At 36.0% G+C, this 24112-nt stretch overlaps 1 protein-coding gene across 4 annotated transcripts in view; it reads left to right on the top strand.

The window, feature by feature from the left end:
- Positions 1-24112, top strand: part of ITCH (itchy E3 ubiquitin protein ligase) — a 143945-nt gene that overhangs the window by 111533 nt on the left and 8300 nt on the right. For all 4 annotated transcript variants that reach the window (XM_027867089.1, XM_027867086.1, XM_027867087.1 and 1 more), the window contains 11 exons: positions 333-417; positions 6791-6919; positions 7592-7664; positions 9431-9502; positions 11062-11150; positions 13158-13317; positions 13998-14131; positions 14493-14633; positions 16657-16777; positions 20069-20173; positions 21654-21750. In XM_027867089.1, coding sequence (XP_027722890.1) covers positions 333-417; positions 6791-6919; positions 7592-7664; positions 9431-9502; positions 11062-11150; positions 13158-13317; positions 13998-14131; positions 14493-14633; positions 16657-16777; positions 20069-20173; positions 21654-21750 — 1206 coding nt within the window. The remainder of the gene's footprint in view (positions 1-332; positions 418-6790; positions 6920-7591; positions 7665-9430; positions 9503-11061; positions 11151-13157; positions 13318-13997; positions 14132-14492; positions 14634-16656; positions 16778-20068; positions 20174-21653; positions 21751-24112) is intronic.

The raw sequence follows: 24112 nt of genomic DNA, 5'->3' as shown, positions 1-24112 counted from the left end.
AATGTGTGATCTCTTTGATTTGTCTGTCTATACTGCATTACATTATGGCAATGTGCTATGAGATTCTGAAGATACTTACTTCTAGATAAGTCATCTTACCTTCTAATATTAACATTCAGAAAAATATATTTTAATGTTAACCTTGTCTTGGTTTTGGAAGTAGCATATATTTATAAGCATTTTAAACAAAGTATATTAAATTACTTCTATGATGCAAAAAATTGAGAAATTAATACAGTGGACTGAATAAATCATTATAGCCATTTCTTTTTATTATTTTAGGGGGAAATATAAGACTCTTCTAAAATACTTTTTATTTTGTTTTATTTTAGAGAAGAGAACAGACAACAATGGCAGGGTGTATTTTGTCAATCACAACACACGTATTACACAGTGGGAAGATCCCAGAAGTCAGGGGTAAGAACTTTCAATCACTGGTTCATTTTTATTTATTTGCCTCAGTTGGATAAAGTTTTAAATTATTTCTCTATAAGAATTTTGAAACTCTACTAAGGTGTGCATAAGGGGGATGAGGAAGTGCCTGCTATTTGCTAGGCACTGTACTAAGTGCTTTATAAAAATTATCTTACTTGATCCTCAGAACAACTTGGGGGGGTGGGGGGCAGTTAGGTGGTGCAGTGGGATAGAGCACCAGCCCTGGAGTCAGGAGGACCTGAATTTAAATCGGACCTCAGACACATAACATTCACTAGCTGTGTTTCTCTGGGCAAGTCACTTAACTCCAAATGCCTCACCAAAAACAAAACAAAACAAAAAACAGCCCAACTCAGGCGGGGTTAGGTGCTATTATTATCATCCCCATTTTGTTGTTGAGGAAACTGAGACAGACAAGTTAAGTGACTTGCCCAGATTCACACAGCTAATCAGTGTCTGTGGTCAAATTTGAATTCAGGTCTTCTTGACTACAGATTCAACACTCTATCCGTGGTGCCACTTAGCTGCCTAGATATAAATCATAGCTAGCTTAGAGTATTGTTTTCTAAATTTTTCAACTTGAACAAGAGTTCATAACAAAGTTTCTACATTAACAATATGTGATCAGGTCTGACGGCACATGCCTGGTATTTCAGTTGCCATGAAGACTGATGCAGTGGGTTAAGCAGAACATATGTCTGCATTCAATCCTCCATCATGTATGGTGAGCCTCCAACAGTAGGAGGGCAATGGTGCAGAGGGGTGGAGATGGGGACAGGACCATGTACTACATTGTCTAAAAAGAGATAAGCTGGCCCAGATTGGGAAAAGAGGAGCTCAGAGCTCCCTGGCCACCCAGAGCGGGATTGGTCCCTGATTCTGGCCTAGGCAAGGTAGGGAGGCCCAGCACCCAATCTTTTTAAGAAATAGACTACAATATGAAGTACAGCAAAATATTTCAAGCCCAGTATGTTCTGTGGCCAAATTTTTGTGTAAGAAATGTTGACTTACAGACAAAATTCACTGAAACATTTTAAATTGAGTCATTTGTACTGGTAGCGTTTCGTTGGAAATATTTTTCTGTGAACAGGTGGGTGAAAAAGAGAAACTTAAACTGTAGTCAGTGAAATTCATTTAAATATGCACTTGTAAACTTCATAGTTTCTTTTTAATTGATTTGGTTATTCAGTGTTGCGGTGTGCTTCAAATCTGAATTCTGTTTCCTAGATGCAGAGAGATTATAACTTTATTGCATAATGCAATTCAGTTTTGAACAGATGTTAAGTCCCTAGTATGTGCAGAACACTATCTGAGGCACTGAGGGTACAAGACAAAAACAAAACAGTCCTTGCGCTCCTTGAGCTTAAATCCTACTGAGGAGAGGAAATACAATATGTACATGGATAAACATAATGTAGGTGAGGGTGTAGTGTTCGGTCCAAAGGAAAGATCCAGAGTTCTCTGAGAATATTTGAGGAGGGAGAGAACATTTCATAAAAAGGCTATATAGAGTAAGTAACACTTGAGTTGAGCTTTGAAGGACAGAAAGGCAGAAAGTAGTATATATTGGTCTGGGGAGACTGATTGCCTATGTAATATATGTACTTGGTAGATGGAACAATTAAGTTCAGGGAACACATCATTCAGTTTGTCCATGACATAGACTTGTGTTAAGGGGGATCGTGAAATAAAGCTGGTAAGATAGATTGGATGTAGATTATTGAGAACCTTGAGTGCCAAGCTACAGAGTTTGTATTTTTTCTTAAATAAAATAGATAACCTCTAAATTTTTTGAGCAAGGGAGTGATGACATGGTCAGAACTTTGCCTTATGAAGGTTATTTTGGAAGTGATGTCAGTGATGGCTTAGAAAAGGCTTAGAAGTTTGGAGGTAGAAAGAGCAGTTAAATAGCTATTAATAACACAAGTGAGAGGTGATAAAGGCCTGAATCTTTAGGGTGGTGGCTCTGAGGATTGAGAATGGGACATATGTGAGAGGTAATGTGAAAGTAGAATCAACATGACTTGGCAACTGATAGAATGTGATTGTAGGTTGGAGTTTAAGAGAGAAAAAAGTCAAAAAATCTGAGATTCAGATATGAGTAACTGGGGAAATGGTGAAAGCCTGAACAGAATTTTAAAGGAAAAGTAGGGTAGGGAACATGTCAGAGGGAAAAAAGTGTGCTAATACTATACTTTATTGTAAACATAAGCCTGCCAGAAATAGTTTTTGTTAACTTTATCATTATTCCAAATCCAATCACTGTTTTGCTTTAGAGAGAAATGTTCCAACTGACATATTTCCAACACAAGATACTTTGGAATTAATATTTATAAGAACCTTGAAAAAGGAAACATTTCTGCTTTAAAAATATATTTAATATTTTATTTTTTCTCCAATTACGTTTAAAAACTATTTTTGACTCCCGTTTTTTAAAATTTTGAGTTCCAAATTCTCTTCCTCCTTCCCTTTTTTCCCCTGTAATTGAGAATGCAAGCAATTTTGTATAAATCATGCATATGCAGTCATGCAAAACATATTTCCATATTAATCATGTTGTGAAAGAAAACAGACCAAAAAGAGGGGGAAACACAAGACAAGATTTTTAAAAAGTATGCTTCGATCTACATGCAGACTCTATCAGTTCTTTCTCTGGAAATGGATATTTTTCATCATAAGTCCTTTGGAATTATCAGAAATCATTGTATTGCTGAGAATAGCTAAATCATTCACAATTGATCATGATACAATATTACAGTTACTGTGTACAATGTTCTTCTGGTTCTGCTCATTTCACTTTGCATTAGTTCATGTAGGTCTTAGCAGGTTTTTCTAAGAGCATCCTGCTCATCATTTCTTACAGTACAATAGTATTCCATCACAATCATATACCACAACTTGTTCAGCCATTCCCCAGGTGATGAACATTCCTTCAATTTCCAGTTATGTGCCACTATAAAAAAAGCTACTATAAGTATTTTTGTACATATAGGTCCTTTCCCTTTTTGTTTTTTATCTCTTTGGGATACAGACCTAGTAGTGGTATTACTGGATCAAAAGGTTTTATAGGCCTTTCAGCATAGTTCCAAATTATTTACCAGAATGGTTAGATCAGTTCACAGTTCTGCCAGCAGTACATTAGTGTCTCAATTTTCCCATATCCCCGCCAACATTTGTCATTTTCCTTTTCTGTCACATTAATAAACCTGATAGGTAAGAAATGGTAGGTACCTAATATCCATGGCCTCTATGTATACTCCTTATAACTGCCTTAATGAGAAAGTTCTTAGGACTTATAAATATCATATTCCCATGTAGGAATTTAAACAGTTTAACCTTAAAAGTCCTCTATTTCATTAAATGTCCATTTTTCCCTCTGAAGGACTGTACTCGGTTTTGTTGTGTAAGTGACTCTTGGTTGTAATCCTAGTTCCTTTACCCTTCAGAATATCATATTTTAAGTTCTCTGATCCTTTAATGTAGAAACTGCTGAATCATATGTTATCCTGACTATGGCTCAATGATATTTGAATTTTTATGTCTGGCTACTAGCAATATTTTCTCAGTGTTTTCTCCTTGATCATGACTTTCAGGTAGTCCAATAATTTTTAAATTATCTCTCCTTGATCCATGTTCCCTGTCAGGTGTTTTTTCCAACAAGAATAGTTCACATTTTTTTCCACTCTTGATTTTGTTTTATTGTTTCTTTTTGTGGAGTCATTAGCTTCCACTTTCCCACTTCTAACTTTTAAGGAATTATTTTCTTCAGTGAGCTTTTGTACCTCTTTTTTTTTTCCATTTGGCCAATTCATTTTTTGTTTGTTTGTTTTGTGATTGTTTTTTGTTTGTTTTGTTTTGTTTTTGTGAGGCAATTGGGGTTAATTGACTTGCCCAGAGTCACACAGCTAGTGAGTGTTATATGTCTGAGGCCAGATTTGAACTCTGGTCCTCCTGATTCCAGGGCTGGTCAATTCAATTTTTATGGAGTTCTTTTCTTCAGTGAATTTTTGTACATCTTTCTCCACGTGGCCAATTCTGCTTTTTAAATACCCCAGGGTCATCTAGGAGGGTGAACTGGCCTAAGTTCGAAATGGAGTGCATCAAAGCTCTCTTGCCAACCAGAGTGGGATCAGGTGCATAAGTAGCTCCTGTGCTTCCAGACTTGGCACAAAAAGGAGATCTAGTCTTTCTTTCCGTTTTTTAAGGTTCAGTGGTCTCTTTTCTACAGGATAAGTATCAATAACTCCCTCTCTCTTCTCCCTCAAACCTGCCTCCCCAATTAAAAACCAAGAGATCTGCCTCCCCCTAAAAAAACCCCTCCTATAAAAAAGAAGCAAATAATTATAGTCAAACAAAAAGAATCCTATGATAAATGGAGGTTGAAAGTCAGATTTCACAGTATTCAGAAAAGTGAAAAGATGTGGACGCAGCAAGTATATCAGACTCTTTCAAGGATTTTAGGTGAGAAAGGAAGGAGAGACAAAGGATGACAGCTAGTGGGAAAGGTAGGTTCCAGTGAGGTTTTTTTAAAGATAGCAGAGACTTGAACAGATTTGTGGGCAGTAGGGAAGTTTCAGTAGATAGGCAGAGGTTAAAAATTAAAGAGAGAGTGGGGATGATAGTGGGAGCAGTTTGTTGGAGAAGATAGAAAGGGTTGGGATCAAGGTAACATGGAAAGGGAAGGATTGGCTTTGACTCATCATTAGAGACTGGAGTAAAAGAGGAGATAGTAGAGGATGTCAGAGGAAGGTGACATAAAAGGAAGGATAGATGATACTTCTCACCAGATAACCTGCTTGAAATACAAAGAGACATTTTAAATATCCCCTTTGCTCAGAGAATTTTATAGTCTAGAGCAGGGGTTCTTAACTTGTTTGTGTCATGGAACCTTTGGCAGTCTGGTGAAACTATGGATCCCTTCCCAGGATATAGTTTTTAAATGTATTAAATAAAGTCCTTAGATCACTAAAGAAATCAATTACATTGAAAACAAAAAACTAAGAAAAGAAGTTTTCAGACACTTAAGAACCCCCTGATCTAGGTTCAATTCCTTAATTTTTTCAGGTAAAATCCTACCTTATACAATAAACCTTTTCCAGCCCACCCCCCTTTAATGCTAGTGTGTTTTCTCTCTCGATTATCTCCAACTTGTCCTATATGTATCCTGTTTGTACATAGTTGTTTGCATGTTGATTCTGCTCCCTCCTTCCTCCCCCTTTTCCCCTTCCCCCTGTTAAACTATGAACTCCTTGAGAGTAGGGACTTTACTTTTCTTTGTATATACCCAGCATTTAACATAGTGTTTTGAACATAGCAGGTGCTTAATAAATGCTTGTTGATTGATTTAACACTTGGAGTTGTGTTTCCAGTAAGAGTAATCAGTTTGTATTGAGATACATACATACATACATAAATATATATACATAAATACATATACATACATACATACATACATACATACATACATATATATATACATGTGTGTGTGTGTGTGTATATATATATATATAAAATCTCCTTACTCTTTAACCCAGTCTTCCTAATTTAAAGAGAAGGTTTGATGAAACAGATGTCGAAGGCTGAATGATATATGAAAGGAACTTGGGAATGTTTAACTTAATGAAGAGAAGATTTTCAGGGGGTGGGGGAAAGGAAATGTGTCATACAAAATAGGAATTATTATAATAGTTTTATTTTGCTTGACCCTGGAGAACGTAAATTGTGAAAAGGTTGCAGAAAGCAAATTTCACCTCCATAAATGGAAGAACTTCCACATGCTCAGAGCTGTCTAAAAATGGACTATGCTGCCTTCTGTGGTCATGAGTTCCTTGTCACCGAAAGTGTTCAAGGGAGAAGTTGGATGACTTCTTATTAGTGATGTGTAAGAGGATTTTCCTGTTTGAGGTCAGATTGGATTAGATGACCTTAAGTTTTCTTACAACTTTGAGATTATAAGATTCTAATTAGGAATAAAATCTGTTCAGTACAGCAGAAAAAACTCTATCAGCCCATGAAAAATCACTCCTGTGACAGTGACAGCATTAGTAAAATGCTTTTTCTGGTATCTAAAGGCAAAACAATAAACACCACTAGAAAGTGTTAAGTAATTCCCTATTCATTACATACTATACTTGTAAAAGTTCAAATGCTCAAATTCATTGGATAAACTTGTTTGTTGGAATTACCAGAGGAGTTTTCCATAGAACGTAAATGAAGCCAGTCACAGAAATGCTGCAACTTAGAGGCCGCATTCTAGAAGGTTTTCCTCACATTTGTCCTTGTTTGTAGTTTCTTCACTTGGCAACCATACAGTATTAGTGTTGTCTAACTGGTTTTGCATTTTCATATTTTTCAGTCAGTTAAATGAGAAGCCTTTGCCGGAAGGCTGGGAAATGAGATTTACAGTGGATGGGGTTCCATATTTTGTGGATCACAATAGGAGAACAACAACCTATATAGATCCCCGAACTGGAAAATCTGCTCTGTAAGCATTCTAAAAATCACAAATTAACATTAAGTTCTTTGAATTGCATGTTGCAGTATAAAAAAGTTTTGCTCATTTGTTTTTTGTTTCACAATTCTTGATACATGGGGGTGGGAGTTTTATTTCCTAGGAAATTACATTCTAGTATTTCTCTTTCTACTAAGTGTTTGGTATTTTTATCTGCTTTTATGGGATACTGTATCCTGAAGTCTTTACCTACTGGCCTCCATCTGCCAAACAAAGCACTGCATGTTACTCTATAGAAATCACTTATTATACTGCTCAACAGATGAATCCAAATTCTCTGATTTCTACTCTTTTCCAGTTTTTTTTTTTTATTTTTAGCTTATTCGTTACTTTCTACCTATTGCATGCCAAAAAATATTCATGTTTTAAGATAGAACTAAGCTTTTGGAATTGAGTCACAAAAACTCTCATTGAGAAGGATGGATTAGAGGGGGAATTGCATTTCACATGGGATAATATTTGTGGTTTTCTTAGTCTAATGTGTCCAGTTTGAACACTAGCTCATATAATAGCTAGCTACTAAGCTGTGTGCTTCAGTTATTTTTGCAGTTACTAAATAAGTTTTGTTTCAGTTGTGTGAGAATAAACAGGAATACTAATGACAGGAGTGATATGTTCTCAATTCTTTTTCTTTTCTGTTGTCAGAGACAATGGACCCCAAATAGCCTATGTTAGGGATTTCAAGGCAAAAGTTCACTATTTCCGTTTCTGGTGTCAGGTCAGTATCATAAAATGTTTCTTTATAACTGTTTTTAAGCTACTTATAATTAGGCAGTTATGTAATAGCTATCACATAAGAAGATGGGAAAATAAAGGGTTTTTTAGACAATAAAATCTTTTCCCTTCCTCTTGATTAACAGAGGAGACTCCATCTCAGTTTAATACCCTTTTTCATCCTTTTTTTGAAAAGCAAAATGGTATCTGAGATAGTATAAAAGTGAGTGGTACATAAGCATCTTTTCACATTACCAGGTCAGCCTTTTGAAAATTGATTCCTTCAAATCTTCAGAAACATTCACCATCATCATCACTATCATTTTAAGGCCTATGAAGTATTTTTTTTTACCAGCCCTTTTCATATTTGTCATTATTTGTTTAGAGCACAAGTATTGATCAACATGTCAGTGATTGTCAGGATCCTAAAGAAATCTAGTACCAGAAGTGAACATACTATTCTCTTCTAATTACAGTTAACTTTCCTACAGTATCAGCCCATCAGTGGGTATTCATGGAGCTCTAATAATATATTTGTACTTAATGTTATTGGGTGCAAAAGACATTGAAGATGTAGCTACCACCCATCATGGAACTTGTAGTCTCGATGGAGAGACAAAGTATGCAATTAATAGAGGATGAGACAGTATTATATTCAACAACAATGTTATATTTATATAATGCACTAAATTGAGTACTGTATAAATTAGATTACAATAAGCGTTGATAAGTAACGTGTTTTTATTATATATAAGTGCTCACTTAGAACATTTCAGCAATGTTATGTATAGAGTAGTAATTATTTTTATTAAAAAATAGTGACAAATGTGCTTTCCGCACAATGTACTAATTATGCAGAACAGTTAACTGCAAAAGGAGTTAAAGAAGAGAAGAGATCCTTGTGGGCTGATTTTTTTTTTCAAGGGAGGATATTATGGAAGTAGAGTTCCACTTCTGCCTGGGGAAGGGAATGATATCTTCCTACCCTATACAGATCTGCAAAGTATTTCTTCATGTAACTAGAGAGACCCTTTCCCTGATCAGTGGGTAGAGAATTTGGCCTGATTAGGCTTGGGAGATTGCATGATATTACATTTTTACAGAAGAGTCTAAAACCATTAATGATGATAAAAGACATTTTTTTCAGGCCTTTGATCCAAAACATAGTTGATTATTAATAGTTTTAGGAAAGTGATCAGGATGTGATTGGTCATGAGGATGATAACATACTTACCTATAATGATTTTGTAGGTCCATTTTTTTTAATGTAGTTAAGTAGATCAGTTACCTTTTATCTGAACTAAATTCCTTAACCAAAATGATTGATTTAAATGAATTAGTGTTGGATGATTTATTTTTTGTATCAAATTTGGTGTTTATTTCAATTCATTACCTTTTTTTTTTTTAGCACAATGAATTTAATAGTTAACATTTTACTATGATAACCATTATAGCTTAGGCTCTTATGACTTTAAGGAGAATTAATTGAAGAAAAAGTAACTAGTAGGAATAAAATATCTGAAGTAGCATTTAGAACATAAAATTAGGGAATGTATTATTGCAAAAGCACCTGTAACTTTTTGAGTTTTACTTGCTTATGTTTCTTGCGTATGTGCTTTAATTCTCATTGATATTCTTAAATACATACCTAGATATAAAAAAGATAAATTCAGATTCATACAACAACCACTTTTTTATTCGTACAATGTTAAATGTAAATTTCACCTTCATTATTTGATAATTGGCTTTAATGAATCACTTATATTTCAGCAATTGGCTATGCCACAGCACATCAAGATTACAGTGACAAGAAAAACTTTGTTTGAAGATTCATTTCAGCAGGTATTGTGTGTCCTCAAATGCTTGAAGACAGGATTCATGCTTAGGAACAGCTTCTCTTTCCCTCTAGTTTCAGCTCTGCAGTTAGAATTATGACCTGTGGACTTGTCACTGAAGTGACCTCAGTGAAGGCAGCTGCTTATCCTGAATCTCCCAAGTTTATGATGAACCTTGGGCCTTCCAAGGAACAAGAGATTTTCCTTAAATTCAGTGAACTCATTGTCAGGCACAACAACATTTCATTTTTCCCTGCCTCTATTTTCTGCTTAAATTTATACTTATTGTCATCTGGATAATCAGCCTCTGTTGACTAGCTTATTTGTAGGTATGTTTCTTGGAAACTTTGAAAATCAGTAGAAACAACAGAGGATAGAAGGAGAATAATAAAGTATTGCTGTATATATTTTTAGATATTCTTAGGGAGGAACTAGTAATCATTATCAGAGTATCATTCATTAAGAATGCAAAGGTGACACATTTGGCTTGAAAATTAACATCAATACTCTTTGATAGCAGGATAAATGATGACCTAGACAAATTAAGTTTTATTTTGTTACTGTATTATATCTGCCTGTTGAAAGAAACTATGAGGAGAGCATATTTGTGAATTTTTAAAGATATTAGATATGTTAATGGGGAATACTGTGACTTAACTCTCTTTTTAATGCTTAACACATCTCATATTTTTTATTGCTTTCTCCAATTGGCCCTTCCCTAAAACTGTTTTTAATACTCATAGTTATTTTTATCCTAAACTTGTAGCTTTTAACATTTAGTTTTCTTATTTGACTTTGATACGGATCTATATTTGGAATTTAATGTTATTTTTTCTTCTGGCCTATCAGGTGGTCTGGGAATAGATAGGTGTTTTTTTTTTTTAATCTACTCTGATTTTTAAGATTATGTTTTTAGTGCTTCTTAAGCTGCAGATATATTAAACTACAGTTTCAATTCCTGATAAACCTTTTTCTAAGAGAAAATGAGATTTGATTTACATTTAAGAATTTTCAGTACTTTACAAACCAAGTTTGAAGCAGGTAGTAGTAACCCACTTTTTATAGATAGAAAAACTAAGACATTGAAGTTGATACTGTGCCCATTGTGACATAATAACGATGTATTATATTTCATGTTTGAAGAATTATTAATCCTAGGTAAGATATGTATGGTCGGGGTTATTTTTGCAATTCTGATAGAGTAATTCTCCATACACTGGGGCTGTGGGCACACATGTAAAATAACCTAGTTTCAGGGGTGCAGTCTCTGGCTATGGAACTGATTATCTTTCACTGCTTATTCTAGGTAATTGAGTCCATGATCTTGGTTATACTGGCATCGTATTCTGGTCAACTAAACCAGCTGGACACATTAAGCTCTAGTAGATTCACAAAAAAGTGAATTCATGTACTCACTGAAAGTGTGTGTATATATATATATATATAAACACTACTCTTGTCTGTTCTTAAAGTCAATAGAATTTAGGAGGAAGATATACCTCCTAAAAGTGATATTTACATAATTCTTTAAGAGGCTTTTAATAACAAATTGTTCTTTTTTTATAGATAATGAGTTTCAATCCCCAGGATCTTCGAAGACGTTTGTGGGTGATTTTTCCAGGAGAAGAAGGTTTAGATTATGGAGGTGTGGCAAGGTAGTGATAATCTGGTTACTAAGAATTGAGTTCCTTTTTTACAATGGAATTAGTACATTTTTTATGTTAGGATATTCCTCCCATCTTTGATTTGGGAAAATTGAGAAATAAGAATTAAGAAATCTCAATTTCTTGTATTGTCTGTTCTCTTATTTTTTTTGTTTTTGTTTATTATTTTTAGGCAATTGGGGTTAAGTGACTTGCCTAGGGTCACACAGCTAGTAAGTATCAAGTGTTTGTTCTGAGGCCAGATTTGAACTCAGGTCCTCCTGACTCCAGGGCTGGTGCTCTATCCACTGCGCCACCTGGCTGCCCCTGTTTTCTGTTCTCTTTACATTATTAACATCTGGTCAGAGGTGTATAGGAAGTTTTAGATAAAAAACTGTTTGTTTCATTCTAAACTCAACCAAAAACTGCTTTCTGGATGTTACTATTGCTCTACTGTTAACTCGTGTGACGTTTTCTCAAAAATTTCTCATCCTCCTTAGTCTCTTCTGCAGCTTTTGTGTCATTGCCCTGTTCTTGTTCACTTCTTGCCTGTCTAGGCTGCTACGTGGCACCACAGTGCATAGAGCACTGGACCTGGAGTGAGGAAGAGCTGAATTCAAGACACTCAGACACTTACTAGCTGTGTGACCCTGGGCAAGTTACTTAACCTTTGTTTGCTGCAGTTTCTTCTACTGTAAATGGGATAATTGCAGCAACTACCTTCTTTTAGGCATGCTATACTCACATGTCCAAAATGTTACTGTCTTCTCTCCCAAACCCAACTCTATAAAATTGCTATTTCTCTGAAGGATACCAGCATTCTCCCATTCACCTAGATTTTTCAGCCTCAAAATTATCCTTGGTTCTTCACTTTTCTTCCCCTTTCATGTCTAATCATTTGCCAAATATTGTTAGTTCTGCCTCTATATCATCTCTTACCTTCATCCTCTTCTCTCTGTTCTCATGGATACCACCCTGATGTAGTTGTGCTTTCTAAAAGTGTTCCTGCTTCCAGTCTCCTAAATTACATGCTTGACTCTCTTGCTTACCTGCTTAAGAATCTGTAGTCACTCCCTCTTGCTTCTTGGATAAAATGCAAAGTCCTTGGCATGGCATTGAAAGCCCTGTAAATTTGGGCCCTCGACTGCATTTCTAGACTTATTTTACGCTACTCCTCTTCACAAATGCTGAATTCTTACTATACTGGCCTTCTTTTACTGCTCTTTGAACTTCGGATTCCATATTAACCATTTCAATACTTCTCTGACTTAGTAAGGTCACACTTATTTTAGAGAAACTTGGGAATAAGAACTTGTGAATTGCCAGAAGTCTTACTGGGAGTCCATGGCTGAATTAAGGCTAGTAAGACCATGTGCCTGTCCACAATCATTTGTTATTCATCAAGCATTTATCAAGGGTCTTATGTGTACGAGCATAATTATTGGGTGCCAGAGAGATGCAACAATAAATAAGATGTAGGTCCCTGCCTTCAAGGAACCATCTGGTAGAAAAGATGGACAAGGAGATAATGATAATACAAAGCACAATAAAATAACTGCATAAGGAAAGATGTACAAACAAAATGTTGTGAAAGGACAGGGGAACAGGTGATCACAAAGAGGAGTATTAGGGCCATGGAGGAGGCGGTGACTGAGTGGAGCCTGTAAGGGTGTGTATGAAGACAGGGAGAGGAGGGGAAGGGGGAATTCGTACTCTAGCCATATTGAGTGGCATAAGGCGAGATGACGCAGGACACACTTCAACCATGTGGGAGCTTTAACTATTTTTTAGAAACTTCTGAGTTTATATTTGCATTAATAAGCTGGTAAAACCTTGGCTGTGTCTACATACACATATATGTGTACATAAATAATTGAAATTTCATTGGAATTTTGCAGAATCAACGTCTCTTGGGAGAAGGGGAATGCTAACAACTGAGCAGTTTGTTTTTGGACTGTGCTGTGATTTGTAAATGGGCGATTTTAAAGATTTTTACCATAAATTTTCTTTTAATTTCAGAGAATGGTTCTTTCTTTTGTCACATGAAGTGCTGAACCCAATGTATTGCCTGTTTGAATATGCAGGGAAGGATAATTACTGCTTGCAAATAAACCCAGCTTCTTACATCAATCCAGATCATCTGAAATACTTCCGTTTTATTGGCAGGTTTATTGCCATGGTAGGTTCAAGTTGAGAGCAGAGCATGTTTACAGGGCATGTTTTCTAACTCTCTTATTTGAAAATTTCCCAGAAAATAGTAAAATTATTACTACACACTTCCTAATGTAGAGCTTAAGAGCTGATTTTCCAGAATTTTGTAGTTATTCACAAAATCTTTGAATTGGAAAGAACATCTGAGTTTATGTGTTCAAACCCTAAGGTATGACCGTGGACCCCCTCTGCAGTTCTACCATCCTCTAAAATGGTTGTCTACCCTCTATTTGAAAACTGCCAGTCACAGGGCACTAGAGGCTGGTGTAGTGGATAAAGTAACAGAATAGAGTCAGAAGCCTGGTTTTGAGGCCCAGCTGGGACACTTAACTACCTATGTGTGACCAGGACAAATTATTCAACTTCTCTGAGGCTCAGTTTATTCATTTGTAAACTAAAAATATGGTATAACTACCTACTTTATAGGATTGGTATGGACCAGTTATTGTTATGGCAGTCTACTTCACTTTCATTCACAGGTCTTGTTAAATTTTTCTCTGAGTTGGCTTCCCTGTACTTTGACTGTTGGTGCTAGAGTAATACAAGTTTAATCTGTCAGGTTACATTGTTATAGTTGCTTTTAACATTTTGAATGCTAAACTCATTTTATAAAAATTCTGTGAATTAAATCTTTTTCTTATTCTTCAGGCATTATTCCATGGAAAATTCATAGATACAGGCTTTTCTTTGCCATTTTATAAACGTATCTTGAATAAACCGGTTGGACTCAAGGACCTAGAATCTGTTGATCCAGAATTTTACAATTCTCTCATCTGGGTTAAGTAAGTTTCTGATTAGTTTACTTTGTGAAATTGCAGTTCAGGTGCCTTAATTTTTCATTTCCTAATTGCCACCAAAACCATTGAAGTATAATTTATTTTTGGAATTGAGCCTACCCTAAACTAAATTTCTCTTTCTTTCATTATGCTTTATAATAAACTTGACAGAAATGTGACTAAGCACTTGTAGATTTGGACAAAAGTGTAATGACTAAAGAACATAATTTCCTAATTCTTTTATTCTTTTACTTTGTTAATTTGATTTAATTACCATTTCATAGTTAGAAATGCAGTTGCTGCAAAACATAATTGAGTTGTTCAGGGAATAAATAATGGATTCTATGTTATGCCAATTTTTTAACAGAGAAAACAATATCGAAGAATGTGGTTTAGAGATGTACTTCTCAGTTGATAAGGAAATTCTCGGTGAAATTAAGAGTCATGAACTGAAACCCAATGGCAGTAATATTCTAGTAACAGAAGAAAATAAAGAAGAATATATTAGGTAAGAGGAAATGTACTCTTTATATTGTTCCTCTCATCATCTTGGCTCCTTTCTTGGGACTTCAGCAAGCTAACTAAAAAATGAACACATGGTCTTAATTTTAAAGGGCTGATTACTGTTATTTTTTAAATGTTCACAAGAGGGGCCAGGTTACCACAGATTATCACACTGAGTGTTGGAAAAGATTTTTAACATGTCTACTCAGTCCACCTAAATCTAACAGTTTTAGAAGTATATTAAAATTTTAATTCAGGGTAGACTTATATTTTGAAGTCTTAATTATTAAAACTGAAGAGTTTTTGGTTTGATTTTTGAGTAAGGGCTTTCTTGTTAACTACACATAGGTATTATTTTTTTAATTAAATTTAATTTTTTTTCAATCAGTAGGCATTTATTTTCTCTGCTTCTCTTCATTATTCATCAGAATGTTTTTCCTGGTTTTCCTGGAGCCATCTTTTTCATCATTTTTATAGCACAATAGTATTCCATTGCATCAATATACTAGAATTTATTCAGCCACTGACCAATTAATGGGCATCCCCTTGATTTCTAGATCTATGCTGCTGCAAAAAGAGTGTCTTTAAATTTTTAATTTTTGTATATATAGGTCCTTTTCCTCTTTCATTTGTCCTATTATCATGAGAAAGTAGGGAGCCTCATATGCCAAATAGTGGTATTTCTCAGTCAGAGAAGTTTAATAACTTCTTATTAAACAGTAGTTCCAAATTGCTTTCTAGATTGGTTAATTTATAGCTTCAGCAGTTTATTATTGTGCCTATTTTCCCACAGCCCCATCAGCATTGTCATTTTCTTTTTTTGTTATCTTTGTCAAACCGATGAATATTAGGTAGAACCTCAACATTGTTTTAATTTTCATTTTTCTATTGTTTGTGATTTGGTGCATTTATTTATATGGTTGGTGATAGCTTGAATTTCTTCATGTGAAAATTGCCTTGTTCATATCATTTGACCATTTATCTATTAGGGAATGGCTTTTGTTCTTATAAATTTGTCACCACTTTTAGAAATTTTAGAAATGAAACCCAAAGACAAACTTGTTGCAAAGATTTTTCTCCAACTATTTCCCTACAAAATTTAATTGCATTGGTTTTGTTTGTGGGGGGAGAAACACGTTAATTTTATGCGATCAGAATTATCCATTTTATGATTATGATTCACATACATGCTTTCAAATAAGTTTCGTATAATGCTAAAGTAATGACCTCTTAGCTTTTGCCTGGCAACAGCTTATAATAAATTGTTGTGCTGTGAGAAATGATGGAAGACAGTTTATAGAGAAAAAACAGACTTTTATGCACTGATGCAGAGTAAAGAGATCAAAACCACAAGAACTATCTATATAATAACAACAAAATTATAAAGACAATCAACTTTTAAGGCCTTGTATACTCTTAACAGCAACCAAACACAATTTCAGAGGATGCATGATGAATGAAGTATGTTACTTCTGTCTAACAGAAAAGTGATTGACTCAGAGTGCTGGTTTTGGATATAGCTAATGCAGTAATTTGTTGTGCTTGATGCTACACATTTGTTGCAAGGGTTATGTTTTTCTTTTCTTTTTCATTGGAGGACAGGGGAAGGTAGGAGCAAGAGAAGGTATATTTTTATTAATTGAGCAAAATAAAATTTAGTTTAAAATAAAATTGGTCATTCTTTCCCTCCTTCCCCCCAAGAAAAAAAGATATCGTACAATCTACCTATAAAAACTAATGCTGTACTTTACTTTGGAAGTAAATGCCTCTGATTGCCTTTTGGCTTGATCTATTGTGATGAAATCATGCTAACTCTGGTGTGAACCCTGCTAAATGGAATGGTTTCACTGCTATCACTTCAACATTCTAGAATTTTCCCAGTAATTGAAGTCGAGCTCATTGACCTATACTTTGCCTCTTCTGTTCTCTTCCCTTTTGTGCTTTGTTTCTAAATAGTCATATCCATTACAAGTATATGCCTGAATGTCACTGAGCATTTCATTCATGATATTTTGCTTCTTCTCCAGAATGGTTGCTGAGTGGAGATTATCTCGAGGTGTTGAAGAGCAGACACAAGCTTTCTTTGAAGGCTTCAATGAAATCCTCCCTCAGCAGTACCTGCAGTACTTTGATGCTAAGGAACTGGAGGTGAGAAGCATCTCTCTTTCCTTTGATGATATATAAAGAATTATAGATCCTGGTCCTTAAGAAAGCCAAATTTGTAATTATTTCTGTACAGTTGGGCAAACTGAATCTTGGTTTGCTCATCTGAAAATGAATTCTTGTTCTGCCTACTTCTCAGGGTTGTTGTGAGGACCAAGTGAATTGAGATAATGTATGTGAAGCTCTATTGTAAAATAAATGCTATGTATAGGGAAATTCTTTCTAATTTCTAGAGAGTGTCCCAAAAGTCTTAGTACAGTTTTTAAACTTTAAAAGCTTAAACCTTTTGGGATACTTTGTATAAAGTTTGGGATTAGCAAAGTGCCTGGCACATACAAGCTTTTACTGACTAATTGTCTGACTTGCCACCCCCTCACACAGGCTGTAATTAATATCTTTATGATATATTGCTTTCCGTTCATATTGCACTTTTAGAAGTCACACATGAGCCTCTTATTTGCCACATCACAGAATTTGAGAGTTGGAAGGGACCTCAGCAGCTGTCTAGTCCAGTCCATACCTGAAAGCAAACCCAACCATAACCTCTCTGACAAACAGCCATCCGGTCTCTACTTGGACACTTCCAAGGAGGGGGAAACACAGTACCTCGCCAGGCAGTCTATTTGAGTTTGCACAGGTCTAATTGTTAGGAAATGTTTCCTAAACCTGCCTTTTTGTAGATTCTCTTCCTTTCCCCACCCCGTCTTCCACCCCCCATTGCTCTTCATTCTGCCTTTGGGGCCAAACAGAGTAAGTCTAACCTATCTTCATGTGACAGCCCTTCAGATCCTTGAAGATGACTATTATGTCTGCCCTGAGTATTCTTTACTCCAGGCTAAACATCCCCAGTTCATTTTAGCGTGGACTCATCAACCTGGTTACCTCCTTTAAACACTCTCCACCTTGTCAATATGGCTTATGTTTTGACTTTACAAACTGAACAAAATTTCCAGATGAAGATTTACAAGGACAGAGTATTAGAGTGACTTTCACCTTATGACTATGACTGACATGCTACCTAAAATTGCTTTAGGTCTTGTGGCTTTCAGATCACACTGCTAATTCAATAACCTTTCAGTCCACTAGGACCCCAAGATCTTTTTTAAATAAACTACTGTCTTCTGCCTCCTTCATTTTGTATTTGTGAAGCTGAATTTCTGTACATTAATAAAAACATGACATTGAACTTTATTCAGTTTCGAATTTTAGCTTATTATACCTAGCCCAGCACTCTAGCCTGTTAAGATCTTTTTGGATTCAGGCAGTGAGTTACCAGCTTTGTGTCTTCTGCAAACTAGATTTTACCTTTTATCCAAATAGTAGATAAAATTGTTAATAACACGATCCCTGGAGTAGTCTGTTGGATATCTCCTGCCACGGTGACATCATACTATAAATAACTCCTCTTTGAGTTACCATCAAGTTAAAGTACAGGTAAACTATATCCACAGCTTTCCCTTCATTTATTAGTTTAGTAACACTGCCAGTAAGACAAAAAAGAAATAAAGTGAGTTGTACATGCCCTGTTCTTAAAGAAGCTCCTTGTGATCAACCCATTCCCTTTCTAGATGCCCTGCCATATCTTAACTGGTGCATTTTAGAGTCTTTCCAGCAATGAGCGTTCACTGCTAAATAGTGTGTAGGTTATTCTCTTCTTCTTCTTCTTTCTTTAAATTGAGACATTTGCACTTCCCTGATGTTTTGATACCTCTCCCATTATCCATAATGTCTCAGGGATCACTGATGAGGGTTCAGCCATTCTATCTACCAGTTCTTTCATCACCTGAGGGTGTCATTCATCTGGGCCAGGGGACTTGAATTTATCCTGTACAGTTGGGTCCTTTCTTACCATCTTCTCATTTATCTTGGACCACACGTTTTTTGTTTTGCCATTTCTAGTTCACAGGTCTCTTTGGCAAAGAAGACAGAAGCAAAATAAGACTTGAGTAGCTCAGCCTTTTCCTCTGATATTCTTATCCACTGCAGGAAAAGGTTCTGACCCTCCTTTTCCTCATGACGTAGTTAGAAAGACTCCATCTTTTTTGTAGTCCTTTCCTTCCCTCATCAGCTTCAAATAACTTTTGTTCTTTCTTCTTCCATGGAATTATTTCCCTTTATGTCTTCAGAATTTCATTCTTGAGCATCTTCCATTCCCTCTAGGCTGATTATTCCTGCAGAATTTTAGTCATGGGAATCCTATGTATCCTTCCTCTGAACTCTGCAATATACTTTCCCCTAGGATGCATCCCATGATGCCCAGATATTCTTTCTTCGTCTATTACAAAATCCAAGAACGCATAGTCACTTTCATTATTTCTATTCCAACAACCAAGTCCTTCCTGTCAGTGAGAATCACCTAGAGTTTCCCCTTGTTGGTTTATCTGACATTTGAAGATGAAGTTATCATAAAGGCAAGTCAAGCAGTTATCAGCTGTTCTCCTTTAGGCAGGGAGAGCTTTTATAGATATCTGGATAATTCAAAGTCTTCCAACACTACTATTCCTCATCTGTTTCCTCTTTTAATATACATGTGGTCGGGGCAGCTAGGTGGCGCAGTGGATAGAGCACTGGCTCTGAAGTCAGGAGGACCTGAGTTCAAATATGGCCTCAGACCAAACACTTGACACGTACTAGCTGTGTGACCTTGGGCAAGTCAATTAACCCCGATTGCCTTCCCCCCCCAAAAAAAAACCACGCACACACATACATACATATATATACATGTGGACTGTAATGTGCTCTAGTGACAAAATCACTTCTTTCTCCTGTTGATCTTTTTGTTAGTGAGGCAGTTGGGTTTAAGATACTTGCCCAGGGCCATACAGTCTCCTATTGATCTTAACCCAATTCAGTGACTTTTTTCTCAGTCCTTGTATTCCTTGGCCTTTCTGTGACATTTGACATTGTTAACCATCCCCTTAGTATGCTGTTCATTTTAGATACTTAATAAACATTCATTCAAATGAGTTAGTATAACTGGACTAGGGCCTTAGTGTAAGGTCTTCATTGAGTGGCTTTTTCCTCTGTAGATACCATATCCTGGAAACTTATCTTATATCACAGGTAGATAATAGTTCCTGGTATATGATTTTAAAATTGAAATCCTTCTGAGTAGATTTGGTGCTTTGAAAGCTAGCAATTATTAAACAGTACTAGACTGTCATGTTGAGCTAGTGATTTTCTTTCATACTTTCATTATTGATGGGACCTGATTAAGTATGCTTATAATAAATCTCTAAAATCCTTGAATAAACCATGTATTTTCTGTCACCAAAGGTGCTTTTGTGTGGAATGCAAGAGATTGATTTAAATGACTGGCAGAGACATGCCATCTACCGACATTATACTAGGACAAGCAAACAAATCATGTGGTTTTGGCAGGTTTGTAGCAGATTTTTTCACTTCTATTTTTGTTAACATTTTGTAATTTATTAGAAAATGCTACATCATACAGAACAAAAGTCACAAAACAAAATATACCGGACTCTGGTTATATTGCAGGCCTCTGGATCCATTCATTTGTGATGGCATCTTATAATAAGGTCCTTACAGGCTTTTGGTAATTCAACCCCTTTTTATCACGTTCTTCTGTATTTTGATATTTACTTATTTTTGGGCTATTGTATAACTAAAGCATTGTTTACTGTTTGTTATGCCAAAGCTTTTCATTATTAACAAAGTTTATGAAGGCTTTGGAATCTTTCTGCAAAATAAATGGCAAAACAAAATCAAAAATTTTTATTTTGAAACAAGAATAGTTTTCCCAAAAAGTTTCTCTGTGTGTGTGTGTGTGTGTGTGTGTGTGTGTGAATCATGTTTGAATTAAAAATTTTATCAAAACTTGCATAATGTAAATATTTCTTTGATTAAGGGAATACTATGTAAGTTCTTTTTGAAAGACATTTGGCTGAGGTGAAAGAAGATCGGGCTACAAATTAGAAAAGGTTAATTTACAAATGAGTGGCTCCTGATTAAGATTATCATTGAATAGTAGTTCTCAGGATTGCTAAATAAACTGTGCCATGCTTCTATCCCAGAAGAAGCGGGAGGGGAAGGAGACAGAGTATCTGCCAACCAACTTATCAGTGGCATGTTTCAGCAGCTATCTCTAAGCATGCCAGATATACCCCCCTAAAATACAGGGAACATTGTGACAATAGAATAAAACCTTCTGGATCAGGGTTCTCTAAACAACAGTTCTTTCATAAAACAAAATATATACTGAACAGTGTTGCATTGCATATAAATGCCAGAGGGCACTTCTCCATTCTTTTTTCTGCATTTCTTTCCCCTGTGATGGGGAATTGGGGGGAAGGGGTGAGATACTGAATAGGGTCAGGAGTGCTTTGCCTAAGACATTTGATCCTAACATAGTGGGATATCAGCTGTCCAGTGTCAAAATGCAGCCCCTTTCTCTGTCTCGCACTCAGATTGGCAGAAGAGGCCTTTATAGAATCTGAGTTGAAAGGGTCCCTTCGAGGTCATTTAGTCCAACCCAGATTTGAAGCAGGAATCCTTTCTACATCGTCTTGATGAGGGGTTATCTAGTCTGTCCTTGAATGCTTCTAGGGCCAAGGGAACTTCTTTGCAGCCTAAAAGTAGTTCCTAAACCATCTCACAGCTGAGAATATCGAGGTAAGAGCAGTCAAAAGCATAGATCTTATGCCTGATAAATGTTATATGACAGACATCGGCAAGGTAGGAAAGTGGTCAGTCCTGTCACTGGCAATGTTGAAGGAGATGCTTTAGGATGATTTTTACCTTACATGTATTGCTATTTTTATGTGCTTGATACAATGATTGTTTGTTGCTTCAGAATAATAATTCCGTATGTTTAAAAGTGCTTTCTCTTTTTTAACAGTTTGTGAAAGAAATTGACAATGAGAAGAGAATGAGACTGTTGCAATTTGTTACTGGAACTTGCAGGTTGCCAGTTGGGGGATTTGCTGACCTCATGGGTATGCAAATATTTCCAATACCAGAAATTGGTTAAGCAGAGGGCTCTTTTTATGTAGAGAGAGAGATAGGTATAGGTACATATGTGTGTATGTTTGTGTATGTATATGTATATATCTTGTCAGAACTAAAATATAAAGCAATAATTCCTTTAGGTAATTTCGATTAACTTGGGTTTGTGTAAAGTCACCCTTTCTGTGCATGTTCACCTATGATTTTGAACTGTCACATTTATTTCATTGTAGGCATTAAACCCAGTATTTCACATCAGTGGGTGAATATGGTAACCCATTTTGTGAAAATTGACTACTAAAACAATGCTAAGGACTACCACAACCCTAATCTCTAGGAAAAGTATTCAATTCAAAAAGTATTCATTATTAAGTGTCTATTGTGGGCTTTTAACATTATACCTAAGTGCTGCTAGTGAGAGAAGAGGAAATTGGGGAAATAATTAAAGAAGACTCAGAGAAAAAACATGCATGCAAGCAATGCTATAACAGTACAAGTAATAGTTAGGGTTAGAGGGGCATCAGTGCAACCTTAAGGCTTTGAGGTGGAGTGCATGGCAGTAGCCTTGACAGGAGCTGGGGAGGAAAGTGAGAAGGGGAGCTTATTGTTGTTCCCCTATCATTGCACTGCTTTTGTGTAAAAAAAATTTATACATTTTGTTTTGACACAACACACTTCCCATGGAATGCCCCCCAAAATCCCCCCCTTTTTTTTAAATTTTTGAGAAGCTTGTTATTTTTAGGGAAACAACAAAAGTGGTAAATTTATTTGGGAGCATGCTGAGTTTGAAAAAAAATCATAGGACTTGGAAGTGAAAAGATCTATTAAATCATTAAAGATCATAAGATCATAAAAATTATGGTTGAATGGAACCCTTGAGATCACCACATCTAACCTTCATTTTACAGATAAGGAAACTCAATTTTAGAAAGGTTTAGTGACTTGCCCAAGGTCACACAGGATGTAAATTGAACCCAGATCCTTTAATTCTATAGTAGGTGCTTATTGTACATGCTTCTTCCCCACCCAGGGTTAGATTTTGGAGTAATATTCTCATAGAGGTGATAATTGAAAGTATAAGAACAGATATGCTCTCTAGGGAAAAGGAGAGCAGAAATCAGAAGAATGAAGGACATGTGAAGGAGATAGAAGAATGGCTGAAAAAGAAGGAAAAGATCCAGGATGGTATAGTGGGACAGGACCTATGAAGGAAGACAGTGCTAAAAAGAAGGCTTGGATGCCACAGAGAGGCAGTCACAAGAGAAGGAGAAAGTGGAAAGGCCTCTGGATCTGTTTAAAAGATGACCTTGAGAAAATAGTTTGGGGCAGGAGAGGTAGAAACAAGATTACTGGGAATTAAGGAGAAAATGGACGATGAGGAAAGGAAGATGATGAACACAGATCACTCTCTGTTGTAATATGATGGGGACAGGAAAGAAAAATAGGACAGAAGCTGGAAGGAGTAGCAGGGTCAAGCAAGTAATTTTTAAAATAACGCATTTGCTTTGAGACTTGCAAGGGAAAGTTGCCCATGTTTAAAGTCAAATGGAAAGGTGCTAATGGATGGAGAGAGATTAAAGATTGAAAATCAACAAGCATTTATTAAATGCCCACTGAGTGCCAGGCTCTGGGCTAAAATTATCAACTCCTAGGGGCAGGTAGGTGGCGCAGTGGATAGAGCACCGGCCCTGGAGTCAGGAGGACCTGAGTTCAAATCCAGCCTCAGACACATAACACTTAGTGGCTGTGTGACTCTCGGCAAGTCACTTAATCCCATTGCCTAGCCAAAAAAAAAAAAAATCAACTCCTTCAAGTCACAGACTTGTGTCATTTTTCATCCTTATCTCTACAGCATTTAGCAGGTATCTTGCACATCATAGGTCCTTACTCTGTTGAATTGAATTGAATAGAAAATGGCAGTATGTCCTTTAGGAGTCTGAAAGTGATGTGTGCCCATTAGAGCATAATGGCAAAAACTATTTGAGATGTCACGAATGTTTGGATTGACACAAATTAACATGGATGTTCGTCATCCATAAGAAGATGGGATTAGTATTGAGCTTACTGAGAGGATGCTTTTCACTGGGAGGAAGAAAAAAACCCAAATTCCCGAAGCAATTTTGGCCTTGTTCTTTAAGTCTTCTTGGGAAAGGTTGAATAATTCTGGATCTAAACCAAGTTGTGACCACAGTAAATTACCAAAAATTGATTGTGTTATTTTCTCCTTTTTCCTTCAGCATTAATACTTGAGTTTTTCATATATTACATTCCTGTATTTCCTTTTACCAGTTAGGGGACATAATATGTTGTCCAAAATGTAGAAGACTGCATAGAGGCCCATTTTCTGTCCGG

This window comes from Vombatus ursinus, unplaced genomic scaffold (genome assembly GCF_900497805.2).
Source record: "Vombatus ursinus unplaced genomic scaffold, bare-nosed wombat genome assembly UNPS02014785.1, whole genome shotgun sequence".
NCBI lineage: Eukaryota > Metazoa > Chordata > Mammalia > Diprotodontia > Vombatidae > Vombatus > Vombatus ursinus.
This window is presented reverse-complemented; position numbering and strand designations above follow the sequence as displayed.